This window comes from Amblyomma mixtum, chromosome 3 (genome assembly GCF_055824585.1).
Source record: "Amblyomma mixtum isolate Tamu chromosome 3, ASM5582458v1, whole genome shotgun sequence".
Taxonomy (NCBI): domain Eukaryota; kingdom Metazoa; phylum Arthropoda; class Arachnida; order Ixodida; family Ixodidae; genus Amblyomma; species Amblyomma mixtum.
In genome coordinates, this window is record NC_143014.1 from 93,055,481 (window position 1) to 93,068,753 (window position 13,273).

A 13,273-nucleotide genomic window follows, 5' to 3' on the forward strand; every position below is an offset into this window, starting at 1 on the left:
GGTTTGGTTTATGGGGTTTAACGTCCCAAAGCGACTCAGGCTATAAGAGACGCCATAGTGAAGGGCTCCAGAAATTTCGACCACCTGGGGTTCTTTAACGTGCACTGACATCGCACAGTACACGGGCCTCTATAATTTCTCCTCCAAAGAAATTCGACCACCGCGGCCGGGATCGAACCCTTTTAATGTAGTGCTTTGTCAATCGTAGTTCTTGGTCCGAGGCTGGTAAGCGTTTGGTGCTCGTTACATTCGAGTCGACTTGCAATTGTGTAAACACAGTAGTTCTTGAAGGAATGTCGATTCCAACTAATACCCCTGTCACATGGGCGCATTTAGTGTCACTTTCAAGTGTCAATGGCCTAAAGTGTCATTTGCGCAGTGTCACATGATGAGCTTCAGTGACACTCGCTGCAGAATGCACTTTCCCTGTAGTGAGTCTGGCGAACTCACTTGGTCCGGCAAGGCGAGTAGGTATCTCCAACAGCAGTGCTCAGACATTAAAACACTCCTCTTCAGAATTAAAATGTCTTAAAATCTTCTCCGCCTTATTTTCTTGATTGTGCCTTTTAATGAGAACTTCTTTTAAATCATCAGCCACTAAAAACATTGAGTAGACTTGAACACCTACTCTCCCACTGCAAGTGACGATCCCCTTCCATGACAGGCCTAATGAGTTCGCAAGGTTCGTGTGTGCAATTTCAGCGACTGTGGAGAGCTAACTCCCAAATTTTAGTGAATGCAAATGGACAATGAGTGTAGGTTTGAAAAAAGGGATCTGAAATCAACTGCTGCTTACATTACAGGACGCGCATGCACTGAACAGGAAGCACCAGTGGGACCCAGACTGCCGCCATATGCTTTAGGCAGCCAGTAGCAGTCGTTGCCGTCGCTTGTGGATAACAATAAGGCCATTTCAATGAATGCAAATGGTCACTGAGCATGCTTATGGATAAACTTTTTTTATCAATATGAAATGTTAATCTCGTCAGAGAAAGCAGGGACGTTTAGCGAGAAGTGCTGGTCCTAAGCGATGTCAGCAACCCGGCTACCAAGTGCTTCCCAAGCGCACGCTCGCATCGGTGCTTCCTAAAGAGTTGTCGCACTGTGTGAACAAGCAAGGGTACAACCGGTACAAAAATGAGATCATTTAAGAGGACTAATGCGCAGCTTGCATTTTATGCCATGCAAACGAGCACTAACAGTTTGTACACGACGATGAAAACCCCAGTTCTGGTGGAGTGCAGTCGTCCTCATCAGTGCATTCCTGGGGAAATTTCGTGCTCATGCAGTAAATGCTCAGTGACGCACTATTATCTTCAAGCACACATTTAATGTGTACACAAAATATTTGCTAAAAAAGAAGCAGAAAAAAGGGAGCAACACATGAAAATCGACATCCACAGAACCGAAGCAGTCCAGCGTTGCTGTGGGTGGGGCGAAGCGATGGCAACCGCTGTTGGCCAGTGCGGGTAGCGCGGGCTGTGTTTGAGTTTCGGAGGCACGGCAAAATCTCGAATGGCTTCGCGGAGCTCTGTTGACTAGAATGTATCTCAGCTGAAAAAACGTCATTTTTTCATCTTTTGACTAGGTCAGTGACCCAATTTTCCTTAGTGAATAAAAAATAAGCTGAATGCTGTTAAAAAATTCGTCTAGCAGCACAAGGTGCCAGTCGACTCGAACGACATTCGGTTGGAAGGCATTCGAAACACCTGCGTAGCAGAGGTACCTATTACTTGTCTTGGGTCGTGATGCTTTTGTAGTTAACATTTATTCAGATGTGGTAATAACTTGAAAATTAACTCGGAGTAATTAGATCTGCGGAAAAAATTGTATTTGGTAAGTATTTACGCAAAAAATTAATTTCTCGAAGGTGCTGCAACACCCATCGCCACTGCCATCATTTCCAAATGACACTTCTTTTGCCGCGTGACAGCGCACCAAAAGTGTCATTTCTTCACGGGAAGTGCACCTCGTGAAAGTGCCACTAAACTTGCCCGTGTGACAGCGGTATAAGTTGCTTTATACGTGCAAAAGAATGAGGTATGGGTATGTACCACATTTTAGGCCTTTTTACGAAATCATTGGTACAACTGTGTGCCCCTTTTTTCTACAAAAACCAGTGGCCCTAACAGCCTGAACGTGATGTCATTCACTTCCCAATTTTTCAGAGTGCAATTTTACTATTTCTATACATGTGAAACATACATACAGCTCACGTCTTATAAAGGGTTAATATACGTAGTTTGTTAACTTGGACAGAGTAAGCAATTATAGTATAATCCCATGCAATTTCAGACTTCATACTGTTGCGTAGATTTTGTGCAGATGAGACATCATGACTGACATATGTCATAGAAGTGTGTGGGTATCAGCTAATAGACTAAGAAATATGTATGAAAGCTCCCACAGTGAGAAATCAAGGCGGTAAACTCTTTCTCGGTGCTATTATCACCTTGATTCAAAACAAACAATTTTCAGCCTAAATAGCAAATCCAGGAATCGAGAAAGGCAACTTGTTGGTTTTCCAATGAAAAACACCATAGTTACTTTTTAAATGCATCCACAAAATTTCTTACTGTCATAACTGAAAACCAATAATAAAATATCAGGATCACTGAAATCAACACCCTAGGGACTGTGGAATCTTTGTGTGTTTCGAAGACAGGCATGATGCAAGAAATCCAGGAAATATGAACGTTATTATGTACTAGGTAGCAAAACCTGTCAAGAAAATGGTGGAAGACATGCTACAAAGCTCACTGTTTTGTAAAATATTTTCTGCTGTATTCGCTAGTTAGCATAAAAAAAAGCCATATTTGCGAGGTGAAGGATGCTAAATTTTGCTGAAAGGAAATAAGTGCTAGGTAGGGTACCCTCAGAGAAAAAGTTGCCAGTGCACAATGCACACAACTGTTTCCTTCCTTTTGTTTCATCATACTATAAACTGCGAAATTTTTTAGAGGACCTAATTATAGTGTTTTTTGTGCATCACGTACAACTATAGCAAATAATCTGAGCAAAATTTCAAACTTTAATTTGCACCCACCCTCAAAAAAAAAAAAAGGCTCTGAAAAGAGCAGATTCTTCGTATTTTCTATATGTAATAAATTAACACTGCCAGGTGGAATTAATGCACACACAGACATTTATTTTGCAATACCTGGTATGCATATACTATCCATTCTGCACAGTGTCTCGAGCCCTTCAAGTTCACTCGTCCCTTCAGCAAGTTGTGGGACTCCAAAGGGCTTCATCACTAAGCCTAGCATTGTCCACTGCAATTTTTCCTTGCTCCAGTGCCTCTTGTATAAGTGCAGCATACCAGCATGAACCTGCCCGTCATAGAAGACAGGAGCACTAAGGGGCTTGCCACTTTTAGTGGCAAAGTTCAGTGCCTGTGAAATATTCGAAATCTATAACTTAACCTCATTCATGAAACTCTGAGCTCACAACAATGTCATTTACAACACCTATCAACTACTATGTGCTAAAGAACATTGCCTAGCAAGACTGGAATACAACCACATGCCATGCAACAGATGAAAAAGCATCACTTTTCTCGTACGAAAGTATCTGAACAGGTTAATAGGAAAGTAAAGAAAGAAGGAGAGACGAGGAAGAAAACCACTCACCATCCGAGGGAGTTTGGTAGTGCGCAAATTCTTGAAAATACTCTTCTAACCTAGACTTGCCAGCCTTGATTTTTTCCGCTAGCAAGTCCTGCTTGTTAAGGAAGAGGATCACAGATATCGTTCGTAACCACCTGGCAATGACAAAGAGCAGAAGAAGAGTTGTGAGAAAGAAGTTTCCCAAGAAAATCCCACCAATAAGGCCACAAGCTAGTACTACTGTTAGACTGACCACGTAAGCACACGCACACACACATACACACACCCACAAACACACACACACACCCACACACACAAAAAAAACCAACAGTACACTTGGGATTTTAATTTTTTGCCATGTGTTGCCACATAAATGCACCAGAATTGCACGCACAGGATACACAATACAGATTAGCCTGGTCTCAATGAACTTATATGAATTACAGATTTTTTTAGTAACATGCACAGATGACCTTGCCTGCAAGTACTGTAGGGTGCTGCTGTCACTTGTAGAGAGAGGAGATAAAGCAAGCGACTAAAAGGCCATGAGACTGTGTTGAAATTTTAATGGCCCATATTTACATTGTATGCCAGCAACAAGAAGCAGTATTTCACTGCAGTAAAACAGCAATCGCACCAACTTTACTAGAGCCTGGCTGTCAGTCTTGAGTCTTTGTGTAAACTTGGGTCACAAAAAGGCCCATGAGAACAAAACCAAACAACGCCTCTTTGGCAGCTGCTGCTACGTCAAGACCCCTCCCCCCATTTTTTTTTGATGTGCACCAATGCACAATCAGACAGGAATGCCAATAAACAAAACAATATCTTTCAGTTTAATGCCCTGCTAAAATGTGCAACTAGCATGACTTATGCCTCCATACAAAAGGTCTTGTGATGAATATGTACACCAATCAATTACAAATCAATGTAGTGCTTCGCACTGAAGCATTAATGCACAGCAGTGTTTTCGTCTGAATACAGCCTAGTAGTACCAATGCTGGCTGAATTAACCACCTTTGAAAATGTTTGTACACCGACAGTTTTGCTAGATGGTGCTGAAGTGGGAATTTTGACCCGCATTTCCCAAAAATACCAAACAGAGCTGCAAAACAGGTTGTGCAAAGTGTCCGACTGCCACTTTTTTTTTTTAGAAGCTCTATTCTTCATCCAGCAAGAAATGTGCCGAAACTCAAAATAATCTGCCAACACAAAGACTTAATAACATGGCCGGAACATGGCCTGGAACATGACACAAAGACTTAATAACATGGCAGCCATGAGCAGTTTCATTCACTGGTATGTTGCATGTATGCAAGTGCTGTTAATGTGGACTGATGAGCCTCATGCTTATCAACGTGTGCCCAAATTTGAAGCCCATAAATAAACTATAAATTTTTGCTTTCTACCTTGCTACAGCCGAAGCAATTTCCAAGTGCATCTTTAGGGTATCCAGGCAGAAGGAAAAAGGTAGCACTTGTAAATATCTGAATCATGCTTGTATGGCAGTACAGAGTGATACGGGCCAAATTTTTCACAAACAGCAGCCCAATTACAAAAAGCATTTTTTACTACAGAAATAAGTGACTCATTACAATGGTTCGCAGAAAATTCTGATGTTAAAATAAATACATAATTTCCTACATGAGTACTCAAGAGAAATTACTTTCACACAATTAGATTCTCTTCTTTAGCATACCATCTCCCTGTAACAAAGTTTAACCCTGTTATTGTCAATGACGTACTGGAATGTTTTCGAATTTCCTGCTAGCCCCTGCGTTCAAAATGCTCGCTGAAATGCAAAGCTGGTGTGCTTGGGGCGGTGCCACCACCTGACTTATCTTTTTAGAAGCTTATATTATCACCTCGTACTGGGTTTGCCAGTTGAAGGTGGCGAAGAGACAGCACAAGAGGGTGTGGTCATTCGGCACTAGTTCTACATGCGCATCTTCAGAAAGGAGTAGCCTTCTCGCATTGTACACAACCCTATACTCACAATTTTCAGTTCAAGCATTCTCTTGCGTCATGTGTTGAAACTTTGTAGATGGCATTTTTTTCATTCTCTCATAGCGTCCACTACGTAGCATGAAGTTTCAGAAGTGTGTGCCTTGCCTCTTTACAACCTGGCTCGCCACTACCAGCGGCAAGCGAGGTTGCTGCATCCAGCTTCCATCTCTTTCATCTTTCATAAGTTTTCAGCTCCACTTTTTCCAAGAGAGTAAATAAATCGCTTAGGTGTTTTCTTATAGATGCAAAAACGCAGCATACTATGAACTTTCTCTGTGTGGCACTGATAAGCTTGTACTAATGCCACTTAGCTGACAAAGGCAACCACATGCAAAACTGAATCCAGTACACGTAAGCATTGAAGTGACGCACTTGAAAATATAGTTGGGTAACATACTTAGTTGCAAGAATACTGGATATACTTGGTAATGAACCCACTTTTTTCAGAAAAGTTGACATCAATTTGGGGGAAAGGTTCATTACGTGGGAAAAAAGTTTCAACAGAGTTGAAATTTCATATGTATCCGCTCGCCGTTTACCCGCCCATTTGCCCGCTAGTCCGCCCGCCAGTTCAGTCCGTCACCAACAAAAGCGCACGGTTAGACACATTCATGTCGTTGGTGTTTAGCATCATTCACTTCGAAAGGTGTTTGATGTATAACAGTGCGATCCGACGATTTTGTCATAGCCGGCGGCGCCGGCAAATTGCAGCGAGATAAAGCGAACATGCTGAGAACACTGGCTCTCAAGGTCAGGTGAGCGTTGTTTACCCAAGGTTGAAAAAAACACGCAGGACGGTAAGGGGTTAGGCATTTTCGCTCCCTATCTCGAGAGCGCCAAATCTCGTGGGAATCTGAAGGTTCTGCTTCCTTCATAGCATTTTAGTGAAGAGGATGTTTTACAGCGTTTTGGTTTGAAACTGCTATGCTCCGATGCTCCAGCGCTCGCCGGCTTTCTAGGCATACAGTAGCACAGCCGGGCACGCAGCTGCGCACCGAGCAATCCATCGCCGCTTCTGTGAAGGGTGCACGTCTTTGTACCCTGTCCAGTTTGTGGAGCGCACCCCACCCCTACAAATGATAAACACGCCGTTATCGAGCGCACACCTTGGCACGCTGCGAAGGTCTGCACTGCGGAGGGCGTGAAAACAGAGGTATGCAGTACCGAAAACGAATGCTTAAAAAGTATATATATTTTCTTCAGGGGGGGGGGTCATTACAACAGTATACGCAGCATTTCTTTGAAAATTCTACATGAAAACACAAGTGCGTTAAACATCATTAAAATCTCTTGTCAATGAACTGTGCATACTGAACAAGCATGCTGTGTTACACTACCATGGCTACTATCGGAAAGTGCAAAAGCGTGGACGCCAAAAAGATGGAGAGGGCGCTGTGTCTACGTCTTGGGGAGGTTCTGATAATGTTGAACCAACTCACCCAAGCTACCACTTGGCTACATTTTGCCTGCTGCAATCAGTTTTCACATGTGGAAGACCATTTCTAGCTATGGCATGAACACGGACAGCACTATCATTACTTTTTAACTGATTTTATTTGCGAAGTAGCATCAGGAAGTAGCCACATGCCAACTGCTTTGCTAGAATTATTTGCTGTGTCCATGCAGTTAAATAAAAACCAGGTGAAAACCTAGAGAAGAAAACTAACATAAACGGGAACTGAATTGGAATTATAAAAGCTTTATGCTATGCAACAAAACCAAAAAAAAAAAAATTTCAATGTACTAAAAGAACGAAAGAAGCACGTGGATTCAAGAGAGGGAAATATGCACAGGCGTTAGAACGGCATGACAAGATTCCAAAATAAAAATAAAAGATCAGTGACACGGCAAGCACCATCCGAAATGGCAAGACTGGCCAATGCATGTGCCTGATTGGAGCCACAGGATAGCGTGAAGTTAAGAGAAGCGAAACTGTACGGGTGAGCTCAATTTCGGCAACCTCGGACTTCCGATCGTTGTCGTGCTTGCCGTAGCACACACGCCTGAGGTGCGTGAGCACCACTGTTTCATGCAATTCAAGTTCAGAGAGGCTTCTTGGAATAATCACTGGCTGCGCGGGTCATACGTCGGCACGGCCCTCAGTTCGAATTAACCGGTGCGAGCCTGCCCATGTCTGAATTAATGCGTGTCCGACGCCATACTTACATCGGCATTGACTAGGACCGTGTTCCTAGTTCGAAGTATCCAAATTTCTGAATTAATGGAGGTAGAATTAAAAAGAATTCACTGTAATGACGTCTTAAAATGCCGACAGCAGTGAACATTATTACAGCTGGATAAATGAATGGGTATTACTCCTGTGCCATTTGAGCAAAGAATCAAAGTATTCTGGAACACTGAATAATTCGATACAGCTGAAAGCAAAAATTACAGAGGACAATTTTATGGGCTTGTTGGACCTTTGAATATGTGCCGAACCAATTTCAAGGATAACCATCTTCCTCTGCTTTTCCACTGTTTGTTGAAACACATGAATGTGAACCAATACACCGCAGCTGCGGCATTGCAACATGCACCCCTAATACACCAATACTTCAGTTTATGGACACACAGGTAACAATACTAGCCATGCAAGAACCAACATCATGCCACATCTTCAGGGTAGCACTTATGGCCAGCCATAAAAATGGGCAGAGGTGAATGTTTTTCAAAATAGCACAGATGCGCAAGTAGCAGCCAAGTTTATAGGGTACATTTTTTTAGATATTCTAAAATAATGTCAAGGATTTTCAAGACTTCATTTGCAGAGCTTGGCTTCTGGTTTGTCTAGGAGATATTGAAGTGCAAAACCAGACTCCAATTTAGTAGCTATTTTGTTTTGCCTGACTGCCTCCTGCAAACATGAATTACAAGCTGCACACTTGGTTAACCCTCTGTATGGGCAAAAGCAGTCTACAATGAACTGGATATAATTCTTCACCTGGCAGCACACATGGGCACACTCACAAGGCCTTACCATTACAAGGCAATCTGCACTCTCACACAGAGGCGAGGGTCATAATAGACAAAAGAAAATCAGCAAGGATAAAAAGAGGCAGCACGGATGGGGTGAATGATGGAGGAGGAGCTATGGGAAGGGCAAGGCAGCACACCTTGATGCTACAGGGGCATGCCTGCATAATATACCATCAGCATCTGATACATTACAGTCATCAGCATTTAGAAGCACAATATTCACCAAAAAGGGGAAAGAACAGATTTTTACTCCGAGCGCAAGCTATCTTGTCCTGTAACACATGCATACTGCCAGCATAAAATAATCCGTGCAATTTGCTTTTTGCTGCCCAATAAGCCCCTTAACTTCCACACTACTGCCGATTTCCATGTGCCTCAGTCAAGTCAGTCTCATGGTTGGTTGGACGCCTGCTTTTGTGAGCAACCTAGGCTGCACTGCGCTTGTTACTGAATTGTATGCTTGACTTGTGCTGTTAGGCAAAGGCGACCACATCCCATGAACCAAACTTTTTTCTTTCAAGGTGTAAGGGAATAAATGAAAGACAAGGAAGACATGGTTCGTTTCTGCAAACACCTACTATACAAAGGGAGCAGCAGACAGTCACTGTGCACTCCGGAGAGAAGACTTGACCCCAACAGTGTTGGTTGCGCCATGGCTGAATTAAGATCTTAACTGCAAGCATGGTTCCCGTGCGCTGTGATCTCAAAGGTATGGAAAACTCTGAAATTGTCATTCTGCTTACACTGCAAACATGCAAAATAGAAAAGATTAGCTATTTGACGGAACCTGACTTTGTAAAGCTAGGCCTTTAGCAATGCCAGTGAGTTATTCATTGCGCAGTCTCTTGCAAGCATGTCTCAATCATGCGAGGGCACAGAGTACAAGCAGCCAAACAAGGCAGCTGAGCACGCAACCTCGAGATGTGACCTACAGGGAAGGACGAGTGCGGACTCCGTGAAATGTGGATGCTTGTAACTGAATTGCTTTAGCACACCGTCAATCTAACAGTTAGCAAGCATCATGCAATTAATCTGCCCCACTATAATTCCTCTATATTAGTAAAAGAGAAATATCTAATCACAAGTGCATGCAAAAAGTGAGAACCAGCGTCTACTTGCTCTACGCACTTTTTTCTTGGAGCAACCACTCGAAAGCCCACTCTCCTTGCTTTAATTTAACTGCATGTAACAAGTGGGATGAAAGCATGTAATGCAGAGTATGCAGTGTAAGGTAATACAATTCTCTGCTTCCAATATCCACTTTTACTATCCACCTGTGTAAGTGGTTCCTGCCAATGACAGCCGAGGCATTTGTGACAAGGCATGAAAAGAATGAGAATCAAATAAAAACCAAACTATTGCCACTATGGATAGCGGAGCACAATTTTTAGAAATAAGCTTTATGAATTAGAATAGTGCTTTTTTCGGCATAGCATAGCCAGCAGTGTAGTGCATCAAAATACAGTTAAGACATGCTAACTAGTAGGCTGGTTAACTGTTAGCCTCCTTATTTATTTAGAGGTGCATAACCCACCCTAATAACCATATCACTTTTTAGTATTTCGAAAATAGTTACCCTCAGCACTGTAACCCAACAAATTTTGGCTATTTTGATGACTTATGTGCACTGGAGGGTTTGCATTGCCTGCAAGCTTTTCGAATGCACATGTATTCTGACGTAATGTAGGCAACTTTGATGGGCCACAGCACTGAGAGTAACTGCTCTTTTGAAATTCTAAAAACTGATATGGATATTAGTTATGATGGGTTATGGGCTTCTTAGTAAATAAGGAGACCAACAGTGAGTTAAAAGTTAGCTATTCAATATTTGTTAACCAGCGAACTATTCAGCATGTCCTAGCTGAATTCTAATGTGCTACACCGCTGTCAATGCTACGCTGTAAAAAAAAAGAAAAAAAGTTCTTCAAATTAAAAATGCCTAGCATTCACGATCCCCAGCACTTAACTGCTCGTGAAAGGAATGGGATGCATTCATTATGTGACGGAAAAAACAAACAAAAAAAATCCCATTTTGAGAACCAAAGTAGGCGATTGCGTTCATTATGCGAGTGCGTTCGCTACGAGAGTAAATACAACATTTAGGCTCTTCCAAGACTGCAAAAGTTGTGACCCTTCCAGTAGTAGGCTGCCTGCTTAACAAGAATTGCGCAGTGATGGTGCATGTCAGTACAAAAATAATTATATGTGCCAAAGCTACATTTTATGAGGACACCACGCCGCATTTAATGAAAGGCTTTCGGTTATTCTGCAACAAAATACCAGCATTCAAGAATTATGGTATTATGAACACATTGTGTTGTGGCCGCCTTACTCCAAAGTGAATCTGCAACCAATGTTCAGTAGCGGAACACGATGGCTACTGAGACATTGTGTTGCCTGTGACAGGCCACAAGAAATCTGTACACCAGATATATTCAGTCATTACCGTAAAATACCGAGCAAGCGCGTCCACTCGTGTAAGTGCCCCCTCCCTTTTATCCGCAAATTTCACATTTCACTAAACTACCAAGCAACGTCCTCCCTTAGTCCCGAAAAGAAGTATCTTTCTGAAAGTTTTGATTTGTAGCGAGAGATGTTTGTCGATCCAAGTTAATCCTAGTCGATCCAATCCAACAGTAAACGAGAACCACGTGAGCTGCCTCGTTCACCATTTTGTTGTTTGACGGCGTCGAGGACAGTCGTGTTTCTGCGTGTGCTATGCATTCGTACACATTGCAAAAGGAAATCGAGGTCATCGAGTGGCACAGGTTGCATGGAAAGAATATGCAGCGAACATCTCGAGAGTTCAAGCTGGACCGCAAGAGAGTATGCGAATGGGACAAGAACTACGAAGTTCTTCTACACAGAACTTCGGAAAGTCTAAGGTACAGCGCAAGTTAGCAAAAGGAGCCCCTGTTTTCAGCAAGGAAGTGGACGTCGCGTTTTTTGAATTGCTAGAGCACCAAAGAAGTGCTGGACGCGCCGTCAGCAACAGACTGCTTTCTAAAGAAGCTTTGAGGTTAGCGAATAACCTGCAGCTTGGTAACTTTGTGGCCTCCAGCACGTATTTGAAAAGGTAGGAGGCATGGTTCGGTGTTTCTATGCGGCAAGCAACGAATGACAGCCAGAAAAAACCCGAGGACTGCGCGGAGGAGACAAGAGCATTCCATGCTGCTATTGGGTCTCTACGACAATGTCACGACTTGACTGTCTACAACATTGCGAATATGGACCAAACCATGGTTCGAATGGACACTCCGGTGAACCACATTAAAAACCTCGTGGGGGAAAGTACTATCTGGATTGTCAACACCGGCTGTGCCAGTCGGGGTTTTACACAGTTGCCTTAGCATCCTGTGGCTCTGGGCACAAGCTTCTGGCGTTCGTCATCTTGAAGGAGCCAAGCGGAAAAATTCCAACGAGGGCCTTCATGAGCCTTCGTGTACCAGGTGAGAACAACATTTGGCTTGCTATTTTTCCACTGGGATAATAGTGTGATCCATTACCAGCTCTTGGTAAAAGCAATGTGTTTTCTTTCATCTTTAGCGAATTGCTGTGTGACCGCTTCAAAGAATGTCAGAAAAGTTTAAGGAGTGGCTGACGAAGATATGGGGCCCAAATACTGACGACGTACGGGGGCTCCTCATGTTGGATCAGGCGCCTATACACAAGACCCAAGCCGCAAAAAACTCTATTCAGGAATGCGACACTGACATTGTGTACGTGCCAGCCGGTTGCACCAGTCTTCTTCAACCTGCTGATGTGTTCTGGAACAAGCCGTTCAAGGCCAGTCTTCGGAGCGCCTGGGAGGCCTTTAAGTGGAAGGGGGAGAGAACGCCGAAGGGAAACCTGCAGAAACCATCACGACAGGACGTACTGGATTTTGTATCTGAGGCGTGGGCTGCCGTCCCAGAAGAAAACGTAGCACGCTCGTTCGAGGGCTGCGGCATCACTAACACGCTTGACGGGTATGAGGACGGCGAACTGCACGATCAGCTTGCAGACATTGGCGCCCTGGTCCCTGCAGACCACGACGAGCTGAGGGAAGAGTGTGCAAGCCTCATTTTCGGGTCACATTCCGAGGAATCACTCGATGGATTTGAGAGTAAATAAAAAGATACCGATATAAAAAAAAATAGCCTTCGTCAATAACTTTTGCTAAACGAGTGCAGACTAGAGTGATTATTTTTAGTAGCCGCCATCTTGAATATAGAGCGCGCGATCGCATTGGAAACGGGACAGCTGCAGCGTCCGCTGTGGCTTGGACGACGCACCCCGCGCGGGCATGGGGGGGGACTGCATTCGGAGGCGCTCGCTTCCGCTTGCGTCTTCCTGTGGGTTACCCATGGGTTACCTCTCGGTCATCGTGAGCGTCACTGCCCCCTGCAAACTGACTGTTCTTGCTTCGCGCAGCGAGTGCATTCATTCGCGGCGTGACTGCAACCGGGTCGCACTATCTGGTATCATGATGTGATAGGATGAGGACATGAAGAAAGCATGGCTATGACTCAGGTAGAGTCTAATATTATCGCTTGTAGGCGGAACATGGGGGGTGGCGATTTTCACGATTTTGAAAGCCGGTTTTTCGCAGAAAAGGTCATTTTTTTAAGTTCATGGATTTTTCGGACTGTTTGATTATTCTGACTATTTTTTGGGTCTCGCCGAATCCGAAAAATCGGCCGGCG

General features: G+C 43.6%; 1 protein-coding gene and 1 pseudogene across 2 annotated transcripts in view; one reads left to right on the forward strand and one right to left on the reverse strand.

Moving 5' to 3' along the window:
• The window catches only part of Galphas (G protein alpha s subunit), an 83,389-nt gene that overhangs the window by 22,370 nt on the left and 47,746 nt on the right, over positions 1-13,273 (reverse strand). For both annotated transcript variants that reach the window (XM_089580120.1, XM_089580119.1), the window contains exon 9: positions 3,633-3,763. In XM_089580120.1, the coding sequence (XP_089436246.1) occupies positions 3,633-3,763 (131 nt within the window). The remainder of the gene's footprint in view (positions 1-3,632; positions 3,764-13,273) is intronic.
• Positions 11,307-12,701, forward strand: LOC149350955 (uncharacterized; annotated as a pseudogene).